This window comes from Musca vetustissima, unplaced genomic scaffold (genome assembly GCF_032173495.1).
Source record: "Musca vetustissima isolate MV318-11 ecotype Yass unplaced genomic scaffold, APGP_CSIRO_Mvet_v1 utg13007, whole genome shotgun sequence".
NCBI classification, from domain to species: Eukaryota; Metazoa; Arthropoda; class Insecta; order Diptera; family Muscidae; genus Musca; species Musca vetustissima.
The window spans coordinates 1-21,987 of NW_026881886.1; the positions used below are offsets into that span (position 1 = coordinate 1).

Consider the following 21,987-nt stretch of genomic DNA (forward strand, 5'->3'; position numbering starts at 1 on the left):
TGCTGGCTTTTTTATATTGATCGTACGAAATAAATGAAATTAAAGGTCGCAGAAATCATTTTTTTAGGCAGAAGTCCTCATTTATGTTTTTCTCCCAGATTTTATATACATAGAAGGTTTTCTAAAAAACAGATTATATTCTGTAACTCTAAATAGGCAGCAGAAGACTGTCTGAAAATATTCTATATGTATAAGATTTTAAAGCTAAAATTTATTATAAATCCACTATTAAGATGGGCACCTGCAAAAACATATTCTATACCAAGTTCTTGAAAAATATCTCTTTAAAACAATCGACTGTTATACTTCTGAAACTCGCTGAAAAATCCACGTATATAGTTTGGATAGTCCTGAAAATATTCTTTAAAAAATCCACAATCATAGCTCGGATAGTCCTTCGTAAAATATTCTTTAAACAACCACTCTTCTAGTAATGCAAAGTCCTTGAAAAATATTCTTTAAAACTTGATGTTTATATTTTGGATAGTCCCTAAGAATATTCTTTTTTTTAAGGATAGTCCTAAGTGTTCCAAAATATAATTTTTAACGACTATCCAAAATATAAGCGAGGGTTTTTTTTAAAGAATATTTTCAAGGTATGACCCTACTATAAGTGTAGATTTTTTAAAGAATACTTTTCAAGGAATATCCAAACTATAGGGCGTGGATTTTTTAAAGTAATATTTTTAAAGACTATCCAAGCTATAAACGTGGATTTTTTAAAGATTATTTTTCAAGGACTTTGCAAACTAGAAGTGTGGATTTTTTTTAAGAATACTTTTGAAGGACTATCCGAGCTATGATTGTGGATTTTTTAAAGAACATTTTTCAGGACTATCCAAACTATATACGTGGATTTTTCAGCATTATTATTGTTTAAAAGAATATTTTTCAAGAACTTGGTATAGAATATGTTTTTAGGTCCCATCTTAATAGTGGATTTATAATAAAAGCTTTAAAATCTATACATTATTTTTCAAGGACTTTGCTATTTAAGAACTAGAATATAATCTGTTTTTTAGAAAACCTTCTATGTATATAAAATCTGGAGAAAAACATAAATGAGGACTTCTGCCTATGATTGTGGACCTTTAATTTCATTTATTTCATACAATGTAATATAAAAAAGCCAAACTATGTATCCTTGTAGAAAGGTTTAAAATCTCCGCTCAAATATTGATGTGGGCCCTTTTTGATTTTTGGTTCACATGGTCGGGGTACAGGAATTGTGGGATTAAATGCCATCTGGGTGCTATCGAATTGTTCAAACAATTCCATGGCGGTTCTAAGAAAAAAAAAACAATTTGAATTAGATTTGTTTTTTACATTTAAAAATGTATTTAGTATACTTACAATTTACCAATTTCCGAAGGCAGTGAACCCTCTCCAGAAGCCGGTACACCATTTGCAATATGTGTCGACATTTTACGTACAATCGGATGATAATGCCTTTGCAACATTGTCAGTTCATATAGCGCCGTACATGAGGCATTACAATATTCCGGATCTTCTAAAGTTGGATCATATTTTCCCGAACCTATACTATCATCCGTATCCAACAAAATATCCAAAACTGATGTCAATTGGAAGGTTGTTTTAATTGTACCCAATGTAGCTAGGGTACCATGATGCAATAGATTCAAACCGACCGTCAATAAACGTTTAATAAAAGCCATTAATCGCTGTTGACTCATATTGCGTCGCCGCTTGACCAATACCTCATCCAATGTTTGTAGAATTATACGAAAATCATCATGATTTTTACCCGCATGTACTGCCAACATATTTCTATAGAAATGTTGATAGAAGCGTATGGGATCTATGTTTAGCACCTCACCCTGGCCGGATAGAATTACAAAAATTGTTTTGATACAATGCAATTGTTCGCGATAACCCAAATCTTCTTGGGTCTCCAAAATGTTGTTCAGAACTTCAATTAAATCCGAGAAGAAATCCAAATTGATGACATGGGCAAATCTGTAAGGAAGAAAAAGGGATTAATTTTGAACTCATTTAAAAAGGGGTTCTCATCCCAACTTACTCTGCCAAACCCTCGAGAATGGCACTCAGTACACGGGAAGTGGGATCATTTTTCAAAACTCGGAAATAAATGGTAAACAACATTTTCACAATTTCCGTCAGTTTGGCATGTTTGGTTTGTTTATTTTCCTCGGCCCTTGTCTCATCCAATTCCTTATTCAGTTCAGCCAATTTCTTACGCCTCTTCCTTTCCTTTTTCGACAAACTCAATAGCCGTTGGCGATGTGCCTCCAATTTCTTTTGTTTCAATTCATTTTCCTTCTCCGCATCCAAATTGACATTTTTAATCTTGAGAGCCATCAAACATGTGATGCATTCCAAATGCACAACATTATTTCGACTTTTAATCAAGTGGTTTATACGCCGTATTATGAACAAGGTCATATCCATTTTCTTGTCATTGGCAAAAACGTAACGGAAGCAATTGTGTACCGTCTCACGCATCTTGGGATAATTCGAATTCAACATGTACACCAAAAGCTGGGCAATGTTCTTGACATAATTGAAATATGGATGAGCCATTAGCAGATCACTCATACTTTGCACAGCCACCTCGGCCATTTTCACCGATTGCGGAGTAACACGACCATGACCTTTACGATTTACTGCGGCTGTGAGTTTTTCCAAACGTTGTAGGAATTTTTTGAAATGTTGCAGCAGAGCATTTTCAAACGTTACTCTCTCCAAGGTGGCTTTGCGAACCGTTTGCATTTTTGTATCCACCTGACCGACACGATATTCGGGTAGAATATCTTTGAAAATTTCTGTTAACGATACAATGGCCACTTTACGCACGGTCAGCAAATTGGGAACGCCAGCCTTGTTGGTTTCATCCATTAACTCAAACAAGGCATTGAAGTTGCGCATTTTATCTTCTGGTTTTTCCAAAATACCCGAACAAATAATACCGATGCGGTATTTTTGTCTTTCGATTTCCTGTTGGCGGGCAATCAGCAAATCTGTGGTGGAAACCATTTTCTTTTCGGCCACCTTTTTAATGGCATTGGTGTCGTCTTCATCGTTGACCACATCATCATCACTGTCTTCGTATTCAATGTCGGCAGTGTCATCTTCCTCATCATCTCCTTCACCTTCTCCCCCTTCCGCACCCTCTTCACCTTCTTCCTCCTCACCTACTTCGGTGGCTTTCTTGGCCTTTGGCTTCGGTTTATAATCAACCTGTGTTGAACGCGTTATAATTTCACCCTCTCTCGTCTTTACCGGCAACAAATCAACAGTTATTTTCTTGGTAGCATCCTCCAGGGCGGTTTCATGGGCAAATTGCTTTTCCAAACCCACAGCATGTTTAATATCATCATCATCGGCCTCTTCACCGGTGAAATGTTTACGTTTCCTATTTCTACCCTTTTTCAAATTCAAATATTCCAAATCCTCGCCGTCTAACATATCGGCCACATTATCCAAAAGCTCATCCTCATCCAATTCTTCATCATGATCCACCTCGGGCAAACCCATGGCGGAGCGTTTATTTTGTTTCTTCCGTTGGAAGACTTCATCCTTCTTGTGGGCCTTTTGTATGAAAATATTTTGACCACGTTCCTTGGCCGACTTTTGTTGGGCCAACTTTTGCTGCTGTTGTTTGGTCAACGGAGCCTTCCTCTGCTTGAGATGAGCGGCACGTTTCACCGCTGAGATTTTCACTTTTTTCTGCAAGACACGTTTGGAAAAAATTAGATAATTTTAATTGTAAAATATATTGACTACTTACCGTTCCCATTTTGGTTCCAAATTATCTGGGTTTTAATTATTTTTATTCAATTTTATTAAAATTGTAATCCTATCAATTCCAATCCAAAAACGAAAACAAATGAAATGACAGCTCTTGTAGCACATGTGGAGGTAGTAATGACATGCAATGTGTTTACATTGAACTAACAGTGCGACCTAATTTAAAAGCGACTTGTGGCAGTGGATACATATGCTGGGGAAATTATAGCAGATTTTTTTAAAGAATATTTTTGAGGGTCCCAAGCTTGTGGTTTAAATAATATTGTTGGGGAGTTATAAATATAAAGGGTAGAATTTTTGAAAAGTTTCTAAAATGATATTTATTGAGTAAGAGGAGAGGAGTCATAATCGCAAAATTTCCAATAATGATTTGGAAATAAACTTCTATAGACATATTAAAAAAAATCAAGCCTTTTGATCACTATAAAAAATCTTCATTGGTTGGGTCTATAAAACACACAAGGAAGGATTTTTTAGATTAGATTTTTTTTTAGAACATTTGTGCAACGTCTATGGTCTTCAAAAGATCTGTGAGAGGTCTTCTGTCTATAGAAAACATGTCCTTTGACTATAGAACACCTGTGGAATGTCCTTTGTCTATAAAAGATCTGTGGAATATGTTTAGTCTACATAAGAGCTACGGAAGGTCTTTTGACTATATAAGACATTTGGAATTTTAAAGGAAAAACTTAATTTAAAAGTCCCACACCTGTCATAGTAGTAGCAAATATTTCTTAACGTAATGCCTTACAAGGATGATACAATGATTTTAGACACCCTTTAGCGTTTCGATTATATTTAAGAGGTATAATTTATCATTTGTTTCAATATAGGCATCAATTTCGGTGAAAACATCTTCATTCGATGGAAATTGTTTTTCGAGGGGGTTTGTTTTCTGATGCAAGAAGAGAAAATAGTTTCTTTAGTCAATATCATATCGCTGCAGGGTAATGGACTGATTTTAGCGATTCCTTTAATTTTTCTATTTCTTTGTTGTAGTACACCGGGAATATATTTCCCCGTCGAACATTGTTTTGTAATGTGGAACATAAAATAGTCGCTTGGGCAACCGTGTGCTTATATTTGGGAGATTTGGGAGCTACTAATGCAATATCTTTATCAGATGGCACTATTTGGATTCTTCAAATAAACTCCAATAAAGGTGACATGAATATGATATCTTTTTTTGTTTTCTCATAAAAGTCTAGTTAGTCTTCTCATGGAAGACAAGCAGGTTGATCCAGTTAACAAATCCAGTGGATTATATTTGACGTTTACGCTATGGAATTGGCATTTGAGATCGAGTGGATCTCATAAATTTAAACGTACATTTATACAATCCGTTTAATAGGCCTTAAAATTGAACGGGTTTTTCTTCAAATCGATAGTACTTCTCAAATTACATTTGCCACTTGAAGCCGATTTATCGATTAGTAAAAAAATCGACTTACATATCCCTAACTATTCAATACGGCAAACGACCATAGAATAAAAAAAAACTAAACTACAGCGCGTCTTAATAAAAAAGATAAAATAATAGTAATTTTTCAAGGAATATCAAAGCAAAATGGGTCGTCGTAAATCAAAAAGAAAGCCACCACCAAAGCGAAAAAATATCGAACCACTGGATCAACAATTCAATTGCCCCTTCTGTAATCATGAACTGTCGTGCGAAGTGAAAATGGACAAGACCCGAAATACGGCCAAAATAAGCTGTCGCATTTGCCTCGAAGAATATCAGACGACAATTAATTTCCTGTCGGAACCTCTGGATGTGTACAATGATTGGGTGGACGCTTGCGAGAGTGCAAATTAAAGGCACAACAACAATCACAAGTTATGGGACTAAACTCAGAACGATCTTTTAATTTCTCCCAATGGTCTTTTTTTCAATTGGAGGAATTTACATACGTACAGTGTAACAAGATTTAATAAGTAGCATTAAAATACATGTATTTTTTATTAAATATATATATAAATATAATAATCATTTATAGTTTATTGTAAATCTCAAATGTGTTTTGGGTTTTTGTGTTATTGTTGTAATATTTAGTTGTATTTCGCTGCCTCTACAGGTTTGACTTTCATCTTAATGTATCTCCTCCAAACTTGCCATGTTGCGACAGGTGTCCAGATGTTCCATGTAAATACATTATTTTCAAAAAAAAAAAAGTAGAAAGCATTTAGGACAAGGTATAGAATACCTTTAGGGTTTAGTATATAATCACACGTTGTATTGACCACTAGTCCTTTCTATAGACGTTCATGGAGTCAACTTATTGGATGCAAGTATGTCGGCTGATGGAATATTATTAGGACTTGTACAAGAATATTAATTGTTATATTAGGTTATTACAGTTACAGAAAATTTACGGGAGTTTCCTTATAGAGTACCGACATTTTTTTTTTTTTTGCAGCTGTTCCCTGCAACATACAGTTATGACATAGAAGGATGAGTTCTTATAGAAAAAAAGTTCTTGTTGGCAACAGTATATGAAGCGGAATCCGTGCAACTATTAAAAAATAGCAACAACCATACCGGTGCCGGACCAACAGCTTTTGTAAAAAAATAGTTTATTTGTTGACTTAGCTATTGCTGTTCTATTTTGTGGCCTCTATGGTTTCCTCAGCATTGACAATAATACGAAAATGGATGTGCCTCCCAGTAGCCATAACGATTAGCTTCCTCCGCCATCAGTTCAACACCTTTGTGTGACAAGTTTCTCAATTCATATAGGCTGAGAGTAAAATCACTGGGTCGGATATTAGAGGTCCTGAGAAGAGATTTGAGTTCATTTGCTGTGTCGAACGCATCAGTGACAAAACAACGAACATCAGATCGAAGCATTGACTACATGTGGTAATAATTTCAAAACGATCCGGGAGGGGGCCCTAAACTAGGCTTAAGGACGTCTTCTTATAGAATACATAAGGTATTTTTATTACAAATTAGTTATTCTCAAAGAAGTGACACGGAGAAGGTCATGAAGTCATTACATACAAAATAAAATGCCATGAGGACTTCAAATAGAAATCCAATAAGTTATTTCGACATTTCTGTGAATCATTCTTCTTAGAGAATATGCTGAAAATATAGCTTTATATTTTGACATAGCCATCATATAATTTTCTTTCTTCTTCTTAACCGCTCTAATGATTTCATGTAGCGCCTTTTCCCAAATTAACTCTACATTTTTTCGATACATGGGCCCTACCTTTCTTTTCTTTTATTTTCCACATTTCAAAATATACGCTACGTCGAAATACCTTATTACGTTACATTCATTCTCTAATAGCACCCCTGCGTCGTGTGAACCCTGCTTAAGATTCTATGCGCACTAAACTTTCCAACATTTATGAATCACCTTGTTTGCAAAAAATGAATGTTTACAAATACAATTAAACAAAGACCTCCGCGACACAAAGCGATAAGAATAATAGTGACTCAAATTAAATTAAAAAAAGAACGAAACAATTATTACATAGAACCCCCCTTTTGTGTATACAAAATTTCATTTTTGTTTTCTCATTTTTAATAACAACAATGAAAATCTAAATAAATATTCACATAACTGTTCATAATCAAGATATTGATAGTGTTGCAAACAAAAAGACGTCCTTGCTGGTTTACCACATCCCATCGGATAGATAGATGACACACAAACCACAACAACAACTAAAAAAATTAATAACAAAAACCTCAATTTTCAATTTCTCAGTACTGTTTTTATTTGCAAAACAAAGAGATTTGTATGGGCCTACAAGCTCTCAACGTTTATGATGGTGGTCAATAACAACAACAAATATAGAGGAGCCTACTTCTTTACTCAGTATTATTGTTATTTATTTAATCGGGTTCTCGACGGCGGCAGCAGCAGCCTCAGCAGCGTTAACAGTAACAACAAGTAGTCTGTATGTACTACTCGACTAAGCAAACGTATCGAATAAACCCCAAGATTATGAGTTCAGCTGCTGGCAGATAAAGAAAGACTGGAACAATTTTGTTTATTTCGCGTTCGATTTTTTCGCTATGTGTATACAAAAAGACGTCTAAGTACATATCAGTCAACCAGTAGTCGGTAATAGCTAGCCAATCACACTGTCAGTCAGCCAGTCGTTTAGTCAGTTGGTGTTGTATGTATGCATGTACGCTATATTCATATAAACTTGCAACCTTTGGTTTGATCTTTAAACTAATTTTTGCGCAATAATAATCTTACACGGCAGTTATTATATGGTTCTCATTTATTTGTGCTGTTTGGTGTCGGAACTGGTCAGTCGTGTGTCGCATGTTGTTGTTGTCGTCATCGTCGTCGCCGTTGTTTCCTGCCACCGCTCTGCTACTGCTACTGAAGTTCTGAAATCCAAACGATCGACGATCGATCGAGCTCTCCTCCAGCAGGCTACTTAATGTTTCAGTTAGCGGTGGGTGGTGAACGGGTCAAGTAGTGCGCTCTGGTCGTTGTCGTTTCGAAGTGTGGTGCGTAGAATAAGAAGAATAAAACGAAAAAAACTGCAAGAAACGTAAACAAAAGATTGATTGAACACCAACCAACCAAATAAAAAAAAAACGGTAGAATACAAAAAAGCAAGAAGACAAAAAAATAAATAAGAAAATAAAACAACTGCAACGAGGAACTTACTTGCCTTACATTTTGGTGGTGGGACTGGTTTCTAGTTGGGGATTTCATCAACGGAAACAACAACGAAATATTGCAACATATTGTAGATTTACAGACAACAAAACCAACAACGCCAAATTGCTTCTAAACGAAACGAACACGCAAAGTGATCACAACAAATAAATAAAAAAAACCAAAATGGCTGTGTTTTCGAAATTCTCCGACAAAATTGATCAACTGGGTCTTCCAAAACCCGTCATAACCCATGCCCTCGTGGGTGCTGCCATCATGGCCTGGTCCCTTAAAATGGCTGTGCCATTGTTGACGAAAAACAAAAACCGCAAACAAGACAAATCCAAAAAGATTGTCTTCCAGAGCCAGGAAAGCGATGAGGAGGAAAGTAAATTGGCCGAAGCCGAAAAGCTGTTGGTCGCCCAAAATCAAAAGAACAAAAAAGCCCAAGAGCCCGGCCTAAACAAAGAGTTCTTCAAACAGCTGTCACAAATGATTAAAATTATGATTCCACAACCTTTCAGCTATGAGACAGGTTTACTGGGAGTTCACACACTGTGCCTGATATCACGTACCTTCCTTAGTATTTATGTGGCCCAGCTTGAGGGTACCATTGTCAAGTACATTGTACGCAAGGATGTTAAGAAGTTCAGTTTGCTGCTACTAAAATGGTTCGGCATTGCTATACCCGCCACCTTTGTCAATTCCATGATTCGCTTCCTGGAAAGTAAATTGGCCTTGGCATTCCGTACCCGACTGGTGCGTCACGCCTATCGTTTGTATTTCAAAAATCAAAATTACTATCGTGTCTCAAATTTGGATGGCCGCATTGAGAATGCCGATCATCGTCTGACCGAGGACATTAATGTCTTTGCCACATCTATTGCCCATTTGTATGGTAGTGTGACGAAACCATGCTTTGATCTAATGTTGATTGGTTTGTCATTGATGCGTTCCACACAGAAAATGGACTCAAATATCTTCTCAGGACCATTACTGTCTGGCTCTGTGATTTTACTCTCAGCCTATATTATGAGAACATTGTCTCCCAAATTTGGTCAATTGGTGGCGGAGGAAGCCAATCGTTATGGCTACCTGAGACACATCCATTCACGTATTATTACCAATGCTGAGGAAATTGCCTTCTACGGTGGCCACAAAGTGGAACTGCAACAGCTCAGACATGCCTACAATCGTCTGGTCAAACAGATGAACAACATCTTCGTACAAAAACTGTGGTTTGTCATGCTGGAACAGTTCTTTATGAAATATGTGTGGTCCGGTACCGGTATGGTTATGGTATCGTTGCCAATTTTGACTGGTTCCACGGGTTCGGCTGCTGCCGCATCCACCATTGCCACCAAGGACTCTTTGGTCAGTGAACGTACCCAATATTTGACCACGGCCCGTAATTTGCTCATCTCCGCCTCCGATGCCATTGAACGTTTAATGTCTTCCTACAAAGAAATAGTGGCCTTGGCCGGTTACACCAGCCGTGTGGCCGGTATGTTTGAGGTATTCGAACAAACTGCCCAGGGTGTTTACAATAAGAACACCGTGGCCAAGAGTAATGAATCGGCAAGTATAATTGAATTCCGCAATGGCTTGCCGGTGGCCAAGGGCCGTATTGTCTACACCAGTCCAGATAGTACCTCCATTTCACTGCGCGCCGTACCTGTGGTAACGCCCAACTGTGATGTTGTGGTGCCTTGTTTGAATTTGGACATTGAACCCGGCATGCATTTGCTGATAACTGGACCCAACGGTTGTGGCAAGTCAAGTTTATTCCGCATTTTAAGTGGCCTTTGGCCAATTTATGCCGGTGAGCTGCACATACCCAAACCGGTCGAGGAGAAACCCTGTATGTTCTATATTCCCCAACGTCCATATATGTCCATTGGTAGTCTCTGCGATCAAATTATCTATCCCGATAGCCGAGAAGATATGATGCGCAAGGGTGTTACGGAAGATGAACTGAGAAGTATTATGAAAATGGTGACCCTGGAACACATTGTCGATCGTGATGGTTTCGATGTGGTACGCGATTGGAAGGATATCCTATCGGGTGGTGAAAAACAACGTATGGCTGTGGCACGTCTATTCTATCACAAACCCAAATATGCCCTGCTCGATGAGTGTACCAGTGCCGTGTCCATTGATGTGGAGAGTAACATGTACGAGAGTGCCAAAAAGATGGGCATTACCCTGTTGACCATTACACATCGTCCCACATTGTGGAAATTCCATACACACATATTGGAATTTGACGGTTTGGGTGGTTGGTGTTTCCGTAAATTGGAACCAAATGAAACACAAAAGCAGTATAACTAAAGGAAGTAGATGCATCAGTTATTTTTGTTATTGTTATTATTATTTTAAATAATGGAATTGTAGTATTTGTACCCAAAGCGCTCCACACAGTATATTTATTGTTGTAGTTTATTATATATATGTGTATTATATGTATGTATGTATTTTTTGATATTTAACCCTAGTGCGAAATAGTTCGTCGTTGGGCTAATCTTTAAGATTTATTGGCAAATGTTTCTTTTCGAAAAAAAAACTACTTATATTGATTGTTTTATTGATTTTTTCAAGATCAAGATTAGATTTACCATTGGCTTGAGTGTTTTATATATTGTGTGTATATGTATGTATTTATTAGACCTAATAGTGTGCAAATTTTTTTGCCCAAAACCCCTAAACTATATATAGATAATTTTTTATTATTATACAATTTTTTTCTATGTAAATGTGTGAAATATACCGATCTATAAATCTATCTAATCTATAGCCGTCAACTAATCGCCATTATCAAGTTGGAGACAAACCACCACCACCCAATACGAGCTGCTGTTTGTATTAAAAACAACAGCCCATATTCCACAATATTGGCGATTATGTTAAATAGTAGATAGAATAAGAACAACAGTAAGAAAACAAATTTAAATATATATATATATATATATATATATATTTTTAAATTGATAAGATTTGCTATAAAACTACTGTAACCAAAGAATTTTATTTTGTTTTTGTCGTTTATCTAACGAAAGAAATAATTTTGCTTAACCCAGCAAAATACAAACGAAAAAAAAATATTTTTTTTTTAATTTTTTGAACTTTGAATTTATAATTATTATTATTTGCTTTTAAGGTTAAAATACAAACGATTTAATTTTTATTATTTTTAGCAGACACCACCCATATAAAATGATGTTAATAAACATGTTTTTTTTATAATTAAATAAAATACATTTTTTGTTTTATTTTAAATTACATTTTTTATTTATACGAAACAATAACGCCCTAAGGTACAATGATCCTTTGATTGTTATTAATTAATGCAATAAGGATGACAAATGTCATATACAATAAAAAGATTTTTAATTAGGTATGGGGGTAATATTATAACGATTTAAGACAAAATTGACACACTCCTTTGTATACTTCAAAAATATTTGCCGAATTTCGTGTCATTTTGAAGGATGGGTAAAATGTTTTTGTAAAATGCAACGGAATTTTAAATGGGAGCTATATCTAAATCTGAACCGATTCCAACAAAACGGAATTGGATACGGATTTTAAAGTTAAGCTATGTTTATTTTATCAAATATAAGGTTGACATTTTTTATAGAATATTTTTGGATGTCCGCCCAACATGAAGGCGTGGATTTTTTTAAATACAATTTAAAAATCTATACTATTTTTATAGATCTATTCGAGCTATAAACTCGGATTTTTAAATACTGTTTTAGAGATCTATTCGAGCTATAAACTCGGATTTTTCAAATACTGTTTTTGGAGATCCATTCGAGCTATAAACTCGGATTTTTAAATGCTATTTTTAGAGATCCTTCCGAGCTATAAACTCGGATTTGTTAAAGAATAATTTTCAAGGACTATCAGAGCTATAAGCCTGCATTTTTTATACCCCAAGCCTTATGGCCTTATGAGGGTACTTACACTTTCATACGGCACAAATGTGCCTTGTCGAAATATTGGTTTTAGACCCCCTGTTTCTTTGAATCAAATTCGTTTCAGACAATTTTGAGCAGATGTACAAATGTCCGTCCGTCTGGTGCGCACGATAAATCTCGAAGGGAATAACCGATTTCATCCAAATCCAATATCAGTTAACTGATTTTGGCACCTCTCCCCACAAATGTAATATCATAACCCAGGCTTGGTCAAATCCGAAGATGGGACCGATTGGTCAACTGCTTTTAAAAACTCCCCCACAAATGGTCGAAATTTGAAATCCTATAACAGGGGAATGGAATGTCCGATTTGAACAAAACGTTGCACAATCTAATATGATTACCCAGGCTAGATGGGACCTCCCCCAAAAATGGTCAAAATTTTCAATATTTATAAATCTAATATCAGCGAATGGAATGTCCGATTTGGACCAAACTTTGCAAAACCTATTATCTTTACCAATCCTAGATCAAGTCCGAAGATGGGACCGATTAGTCAACTGCTTTTGGTACTTCCCCCACAAATGGTCAAATTGTTCAATATTTATAATCCAATATCAAGCGAATGGAATGTTCGCTTTGAACCAAACTTTGCACAATCTAATATCTTTACCCAGGCTAGATCAAGTTCAAAGATGGGACCCATTTTTCCACTTCTTCTAGTACCTCCCCAACAAATGGTCAAAATGTTCAATATTTATCCAATGTAATATCAGGCGAATGGAATGTCCGATTTGAACCAAACTTTACACAATCTATTAAACCTAGATCAAGTTCGAATGTGGGACCCGTCGGCCCTCTCCTTTTGGTACCACTCCCACTATGGGTTTTAATTTAATTTGAAGCGAATTGAATTTTAATATTCCTTATATAAACCAAAAGGACAAAGGGTATATATCTGTCGGCAAAATCGTTTGACACATTTTTACTTGTTAAGGAATATTTTCAAAGACTATCTGAACTATAAGGTTGGATTATTTTAGGGACTATCTTAGCTACAAGTGCGTAATTTTCATCATTATATTTTCAGGACCCATTCAAGACTTTTAAAGGATTTTTTTTTTTTTTTTTTTGAGTACAATCTTAACAACAAGTGTGGAATATGATTTTATAGACCATTTAAGGTATGGGGCTGAATTTTATGTAATGTATTTCATTTAATGTAACATAAAAAGCCAATATGAATATTTTTTCAGGCTTTATGCCGGATTTTTGTGTTCAGAAAATATTTGGCCCTGGAGGCTTATATATTATTGAATGAAATAAATAAATAAAAATTAGCAATTGGTCTCATATATATGTTCGTTCGATTTTGTAGAAATAATACCCAAAAAGCTTATATTAATATAGGGTATAATATATACGGTCCGGTCCGACTCTGTTCCTTCTTTACTGGTTTATTTCATTATCATTTTTTTTACATTTTATAACAATAAATATAACTAAATCATATTTTTGATTTAATCAATTTATTTTTTTTTTGTATGTTTTTTTATTTATTTCCCTCTTTGCCTTTTGTGTTTAAAAAAAATATTATTAAACAAATTTTGTTATGACGTAGCTACTAGTGAGTTAGAATCAAAAAAAAAAAAAAAAAAATAGCGTGTGAAATTATCTCTTAGAAAAATACGCATGCCGCCAAATAATGAGAGCAGAGGAATCCATTCGAGATTAAATTAATCAAAAACATGAAATTTTAATATTTCTTCCCTCTAGTACTCTTGAACGCAAAACATTCCATTTTTTCTAGTAACAGTACAAAGGTTAATAGCGTTTGAACATATATATATATATATATATATAGTGTGTGTGTATATGTATTATTCATTGCTATCAAAACTATGCAACAATTACCACATGAAACTACAAATAACAAATACGAAGCGAGAGAGAGGAAAATTTCTTTTCATCTAAGAAAACAAAACAATCAAAGATGACGATGAAGAAAACTCAAAATACTTTACATTAGAATAAATTGGACTTTTGTACTCGTCAACACAAATCGAGTAACCAATTCATCCAGTTTCTATTTATTTTTTTTTTGTAATGTAAATACTTTATTATTATTTTTAATAATATTAACCTCAACTTATAATAGTAATAAAATAATTTATATATATATATATATATACATACATGCTAACAAAGCAGCAATAATACATTTTTAATGTCTTCCTGGTAAATATGAAATGGTAGGTAGTATTACACAGTAAATCAAGTCATTCTCTCCAAACTGAGTCAGTTAACGTCATTCATTGTCATAATGGTAACGACCTTTGACACAATTGTTGTACTGTCTGTTGAAAATGAGAGTAGTAAATTAAATTAATTTACAATAAACAATGTAGTATTATATAAGTATACTCCCATATAAACAAAACAACAAGAAAAAACAAAACAATATTTTATTATTGTTATTTGTAGTAAAACAAATAAAGCTGATCAAAAAATACATTTTTTTCAATTCGGTGAACCGTTTAATCCTATAATTAATTTAACATAAAAATCCTATTATTAAATTAAAATCGCAGCAAAGCAATAAGCGGGAAGATGTTTTTTTTTTCAAAAAAACAACGGTGCTATAATAATGCAATTTGTAAATATAATTTTTTCAAGGACCATAAGAGAATTAGATACCTGGATTTTTTATTAATTCATTAATACAAACGCCTTGGTGGACCAAAAATGTTTTTATTTAAAAAATATTTCAAACTTTTCTCAAGCTGTAAGTTCTTTTCTTTCAATATTTTTTTATAGGATATTCGAGCTGGGTTTGGTAAAAAATATATATGTCCAAGGCATATTCGAACTAAAAATCTGGATGTTCTAAAGAATATTTTATTAAGCACCATTCGAGCAATAATATAATTTTTCAAGGCATATCGTAGCTATATGCGGGGATATTTTAAGAATTATATTTTCCTGGCTCTTTTCTCAACTACTACGATTAAAATTCCGTACCTCCCCCACAAAATGATCAAAAGTGTACAAAAATAATAATTTTATGAGATCATGTGAACGGACTGTCCGATTTGAACAGAACTTTGTACAACCTATTATCTTCACGTTAGAAAAGAAGACTCCATTCCTCCCGTTACTTCCCCCACAAATGGTCAACATTTTCAATATTTATAAATCCAATATAAGGTGAATGGAATGTTCGATTTGAACTCAAATGGTCAAAATTTGCAATATTTATACATCCAATATCATGATATGTCAGATTTAAACCAAGCCTACATCAAATCCGAAGATGAGACTCATTGGTCCATTGCTTCTGGTTTTACACTTTGTGGGGGGAGGTACCAGATGGAGTGGACGACCAATGGGTCCCATCTTCGGACATGAGTAAGATTTGCTAAAAGTATTACGATTAGCAAAGTTTAATGCAAATCGAACTTTCCATTCCTGATCACAATAAAGTTGTTTGCCGATTAACGCATATTCGTCTGTCTATTGAAATCACGATAGAGATCGCAATATTTAAGATCGAACTCTGAAACTTTGCACAGACATTATTAGTACTCCTATGATGCTTGGTATTGCAAACGGGATATATCGGTCCATGTTTTGTTATAGCCTTCATATAACGGTACATCCCAATATTCGGTACTTTTGAGCATTTTGGAGACGTTTTTCAACCGAATTGGATGTAATTTGGTATTTAGGGTTCTCATTAAATAACACATATCCAAAAATTATTAATATTGATCCAAGTTTTAGGTTAGCCCTTATACAACGGTACCCCCAGTATTCGACATTTTAGTGATTTTGGACACGTCTTTCCATCTAAATGCCTGAAATTTGGTATTTTGGGTTCTCATTAAATACCACATATCCGTACCAAAAATTATTAATATTGATCCAAGTTTCAGGGTGGTCCCCATATAACGGCACGCCCCAATATTCCGTGTTTTGGCGATTTTGGATACGTTTTTCAACCAAATTGGCTTTAATTTAGTATTTAGGGTTCTCATTGTATGGCACATCTTGGTATTAATTTTTTTTAATATTGCCCAAATTTCTGGTTAGCCACCATATAACGGTACCCCCAAATTTTCGGTATTTTGGAAATTTGGGACAAGTTTTCCAACTGAATTGGCTGTAATTTGGTATTTTGTATTCTTATTGCGTGTCAAGTCGCACAATACCCATTTTGGTATTGCCCCATATAAGGATCGCCCCCACTATTCGGTAATTTGAGACTTTAAAACATATTTTTTTATTCGCATCTTTTCTGGTATGTTCAAGACCCTATCAAAACATGAGTTTTTTCTAGGAGCTCCCCTTTTATATATTTTGAATGTCAGCCTCATGGTGGAGGGTATAAAAAGTTCGGCCATCGTTTTTAATTCTTCTTTTCAGGCCCATCCGTGTTATAAGAGTAGATTATTTTATGAGACTGGATTTTTCCTAAGGAATATTTATGCTGCAAAAATATTATTTCAAGACATACATAATTCGTATTAGAGAATACTTATAGTTGGCATATTTTCCCAAGCTCGATTAGTACCCAAAGATTATTTTCCAAGGACTATTCAAACATAAAAAAATATATTTCACCAGATTTTCCATATTATGATCAAATTAGTAGAATATCTCAACTTTTTTCTTTTAAAAAAAATGCAAGCATTTAATTCTTCAGATAACTCGGTGGTAATTTATATTCCCATATTTAGCGTGAATAAAAAACCAAACGCCAAACAAGGTTCAATATTTTTAGACCACCGGCAATTTATGCAGTGGTTGCAACGTGTTGTTTATCGCCTCAAACAAACATTTTTCAAATCGGAACCGGCTTTACAACCATTAGATGTGTATTAAATCTATTGTCTGTAAGTCAATGACTGTCTTCAAAAATAAACGCGTGTAAAAGTATTGCAAAAAAGTACAACATGTTTTTAATAAATATTTTTCAATACTAAATTGTGGTTGAATTTGAATTATTTTGACACGTGTTAAACATCTGGAGAATCACAATTCTTCATAAATCAAAATATATTGAAAGCATCTTAAAACGTTGACTTTTTTTTGTTAACTAAAAAAAATACGTGTTAACAAATTGAAGACTGGTATTTGACAATTTGTTTATCTAAAATTCAAATCGAATGAGAATAAACTCAACCTCTTCAATTACTCCGAAACTGTAAAAAAAAGTAAAGATGACTACTAAATGGCTAAGAAGTCTACGAAAAGAGATCGTTCAACTCGTACAGCTTCAAAAAACTCAATTTGCTTTCAAAATATAGAATACACTCTATATTCAGTCGTAAGTCATTCGAATTCGTTCGTTTGGAATTTTACAAAAACAGGCTGTAAATTCTTATGTATACGTCCCTTTTTGTTTTGAACTTATTTTTAAAGAAATTTTTTATTTTGCTGTGAAGAATATGAAAAAATACAACAATTATTAAAGGTTTTTTGTAAACATTTGTACATGTTTTTTTCTTTTGATCTGAAATTATTTGTTTATATTCTCAACATTGACCTTCAGCTATATTATTATGAGCCATTGTCGCCTATTCTAAATCACTTACGACCACAAACCATGTTATGACAATTAAAAAATGTAATAAAAACATTTTTTCGGAAAAACGTTTTTTAATGTTTTTATTATTATCATTGTGGCCAGTCCTCAGTTTGAAAACAAAAAATGGTGTACATCTTACGCACACACACACACACATACACACAATTAACATGTCCATTAACACTTGTTAACAACATTTGGCAAACATAAAAATAAAAGTTGACTTTCCTGAATGACTAACCGGAGTTGACATTTACGGAGGTTTATTTTATGAGCGAAGGTTGTTGACTAATTAAAAATTTGATCCTTGATCAGGACGTTTGTTTATTTCTTATTGTATTTTCAATAGGTGAATCTTATATCGATAAAAGCCCGATATATGATAATCTGCCAATTTATATAAAAAAACAGTAATGTACAAATATTGTATCTAGTTTTTTGTTTTTACTACATGTGGGAATACAAATTAAGGCATTATCGAAATTTTGGCGATAAGAACCTTTTATTTGCCCAAGATGCATTGGTATTGTTATGGGATAATTTTTTTATTTTATTCTGAATTTTTATATGAAAAAATATAATAGTTTTTGGTTCGGACGTGTTTAATATAATGAGAACCCAAAATACTAAATTACAGCCAATTCGGTTGAAAAAGGTCTCCCAAATCCCTAAAGTACCGAATATTGGGCGTACCATTATATGAGAGCTACACCAAAACATGGACAGATATATTCCATTTGCAATACCAAACATCCTAGGAGTACTAGCAATGTCTGTGCAAAATTTCTAAACTCTATCTGAAATATTGCGATCTCTATCGAGATTTCAACAAACGTACTAAATTCGACGGACATAAATCCACATTGAAAAATATAAGTTTTAAAAAAATAACGCTTAAAATTTGTGCTTATAGTTAGATTAGTCCTTTAAAATTCACTCCTGTAGCTCACTAAGTATTAAATACTAGCTTCTTAAAACGTTACTAGAATAATCAATTCCATTTTCAATTCAATGAGCAATTCTAAAAACTTCATTACATGGACTCCAAAAGCTTAAAATTTACAGTATATCACTTAATCATATCGAGCCATATTCGCAAAAAGAAACGTAACCCTCAAATTTAAAATTTTACAGGAGAAGGTTTGTTTTAATAAATGCAGATTTAATAATGCTACTATTTTGCTATTTAGAACTATAGTTTAAAACAAAACTAGTTTATAACAAATCTATAGTTCTATATTTCACAATAATAGCTTTATTAAATCTGAATTTATTAAAACAAACGTTCTCCTGTAAAATTTCACATTTGAGAGTTACGTTTTTTGGCGAATATGGCTCGAATATCATAAACAACAATACATGAACTACTCCGAAATCGAAAATAAAGCTCGAATTGCTATTAAAACCATTGATTAATAAGAAAGTCCACGATTTTAGATGGTTTAATAAAAAAACTCTTCAAAATTCAGACTTTAGACTAAAAAAATCTAAAATGAATAGGTTATCATTTTGTCTGAACGGAGGAGTCTGAATAAAAAATTACTTCATCTCACCGGGAGTAAGATTGCACGTGTATTCATCTGTCAACTTTTTTTTTATAATAAATTGAAATGATTTCATTTCATGGAAGAAATATTCAATAATTATTCATATCATACTCAGATAATTGTGCAAAATAAAATACCTGATTTATTTTTATAATTCATGACGTCAAACTTGTATTTACCGATGTACTCGTTCTCTCCCGTCGTCACAATGTGGGTCAGGAAGTAAAAGGAAACACTACCTTTTTTTGGAAATACACACTATATATAAAAATAAACTGTAATTTCCGTGGAAGCTTAATCAGTCAATGGGTGGCAGAAGATAATGTCAATGATCCCCCATTGCCGTTCACTTTATAAACAAATTTATTAACCCACTTTTTGAAAGGCTTACTTTTTTATATTTCATAAAAATAATAACGAACATTATTATATCTTTTCATTAAGATGGTATTAAATTAAAAAACCTAATCAATTGAACATTGAGAGGAGCGTTTCTAGAAATTTTGGAAAAAAAATAATAAAAATTAATTTTTGAAAAAAATCTAACTCTAATTGAAAGATGTTTGCCTTATAATGCACTTATTATGATCGTCAGTATAGTTTCTATTTTTTATATTCTAAAATCAGTTTATTTTATTATTTTCTATGCTTACTTCATCGGGTTAAAGGTTATAATTATTCCAATATTATACCTTCATACCTAAAATCACAAAATTAGTGTTTAATTTGTTCTTGAAATTGCCACAAAAAAGTGATTGATAAGGATTTTATATGGACACTTTATACATATTCCTCTGAACAATTGAACTTTAAGATTAGTGCGGCTTTCCAAATTGATCTGAAAAAAAAAAATGGAAATTAAATTCTAATTGATTAAACTTGTAGATTTCTCTGATTATTATTAATTTTTGTGGTCATGGTAATCCATTACATTTCTTAAAATATGAAAAATTATAATTTCTCATATGCTTACACCATCAGGTTAAAGGTTATATTCATTTTTCTTTAATAGCCATATTAAACGTTAATACCAAAAAATCAAAAAATATGGGTATAATTTGTTTATGCTACTAAAAGAAATGATTGATAAGGATTTTATGGACATCATATACATACATATTCCTTCGATTCATTGATTCCGGAATTATTATCAATGAACTTTGATCATCTGAAGAGGGCGAGAGAAAGTGTTAACCACCTAACACTATTAGCTACTGTTGCAAATGGCAACTCAAAAATGTTTTAGTGGTTATTATTGATAAGATGGCTAATAAAATCTGCTTAATAATAAATAGGCAAAATTTTCAATGTTAATACATACATACCAAGATAATTACTATAGCAGGCCCCTCCAAAAAAAAGAAAAGAAACAAACAACCTTCACGAGGTATACGTGTTGTTTAATATTCCACAAAAAAATATATACATACCGGATAGAGATTATTTCTTTAACTAATCTTCATATTGTCGATTTCGAGACGTTATAACGTTATCAAACGTTCGAAGGTAGTACAAAGATCAATTATTGCAACCACAGACGTCCTGACTGATATTTTCGTAATTTTTCTTTTTTTCCAGTTCTCATTTTTTATTGTTGTATAACTGCACATTTGTGGGATTAGGTGCAGATAATAAAAGAACATTAATTTTTTTAATCGGTCCATGATAAAACTGAAATGGAGTGAAAAGAAATTGAAAGCACTGTAATGTCATTACAATTATTAAGAAGAAAGCAATGGGTGTTATTCTCCTTTATTTTCCATCTAATAACAAAAAAGCCGTCGCACTTTAACTAACAAAAAACCCCAGATGCCACTAAACGTGATGTGCTACGTCGTATGACCCATGAAGACCAAAGAACAAGTTAAAGTATATTGTGGCAACGACTGAGTCGACAATATCTTACGAAGTAACAACAATTCTCAATATATCGTTGATTGCCAATATAGTTCCCAAAGCATGGACATTTGACAGAGTGGCCAACAAACTGAAGACCGATTTCACTTCAACCGAAGATATAGAGAAAACAAATCATAAATAATCCTGATGGTTTTGAAACGTTAGACGGCATTCGTATGTGGAACTAAGAAATTAGAAGTCACAAACTCGTACATGATGAGGTAATTTCTCTGGAAATGTTCAATCTCTAGCATTTTGATATTCCCAAACTAACGGAGGGCATCTAAATGTAATGTATTATATGCGAATGGATGTACTTTCAATGCGTTGGAAATCATTTCAACATATCGGTTAGTTTCTTTCATTTGAAGAATATGAAAATATCCACAAATGAAGGCTATCACGGAATATATGGTCCAACGAAGCACAACTTCCGACACTGCCGTAATATATAAATCGACATTTCATACATGTCCAACTTAACATGCCAGGCCTGAAACATCGTATGTGTTTCACCCGTTAGTACTACTACAACAACTACTAAACATTTATGCCTTCCACCCAGACACATCAGAAGAGATCTGCATGAGCTAAACGGATCTATCGAA

The 21,987-nt window shown here is 33.6% G+C and overlaps 3 protein-coding genes across 3 annotated transcripts; 2 read left to right on the forward strand and 1 right to left on the reverse strand.

Annotated features, from left to right (window-relative positions):
- Nucleotides 1-1,134: 1,134 nt before the first annotated feature.
- LOC133327918 (nucleolar complex protein 3 homolog) lies at nt 1,135-3,778 on the reverse strand. Its single transcript, XM_061536454.1, has 4 exons — nt 3,770-3,778; nt 2,042-3,708; nt 1,354-1,977; nt 1,135-1,285 (listed from the first exon to the last, which is right to left on the reverse strand). Exons 1-4 carry the CDS (start codon nt 3,776-3,778, stop codon nt 1,135-1,137), a joined length of 2,451 nt encoding a protein of 816 aa, XP_061392438.1.
- Nucleotides 3,779-5,340: 1,562 nt separating this feature from the next.
- Nucleotides 5,341-5,607, forward strand: LOC133327919 (transcription elongation factor 1 homolog). Its single transcript, XM_061536455.1, has one exon. The coding sequence runs from the start codon at nt 5,357-5,359 to the stop codon at nt 5,603-5,605; it is 249 nt and encodes an 82-aa protein (XP_061392439.1). The 5' UTR covers nt 5,341-5,356; the 3' UTR covers nt 5,606-5,607.
- Nucleotides 5,608-8,602: 2,995 nt separating this feature from the next.
- On the forward strand, nt 8,603-10,754 carry LOC133327914 (ATP-binding cassette sub-family D member 1-like). The gene has a single exon (XM_061536449.1). The coding sequence runs from the start codon at nt 8,610-8,612 to the stop codon at nt 10,752-10,754; it is 2,145 nt and encodes a 714-aa protein (XP_061392433.1). The 5' UTR covers nt 8,603-8,609.
- The last annotated feature ends 11,233 nt before the right edge of the window (nt 10,755-21,987 follow it).

Excerpts from the sequence above, each read along its gene's own strand:
- LOC133327914 (XM_061536449.1), top strand. The coding sequence starts at position 8,610 with ATGGCTGTGTTTTCGAAATTCTCCGACAAAATTGATCAACTGGGTCTT.
- LOC133327919 (XM_061536455.1), top strand. The coding sequence starts at position 5,357 with ATGGGTCGTCGTAAATCAAAAAGAAAGCCACCACCAAAGCGAAAAAAT.
- LOC133327918 (XM_061536454.1), bottom strand. Across the intron at positions 1,978-2,041 it reads ATTCTCGAGGGTTTGGCAGA|ATTTGCCCATGTCATCAATT; the intron begins GTAAGTTGGGAT and ends TCTTCCTTACAG. Across the intron at positions 1,286-1,353 it reads CCTTCGGAAATTGGTAAATT|AACCGCCATGGAATTGTTTG; the intron begins GTAAGTATACTA and ends TTTTTTTCTTAG.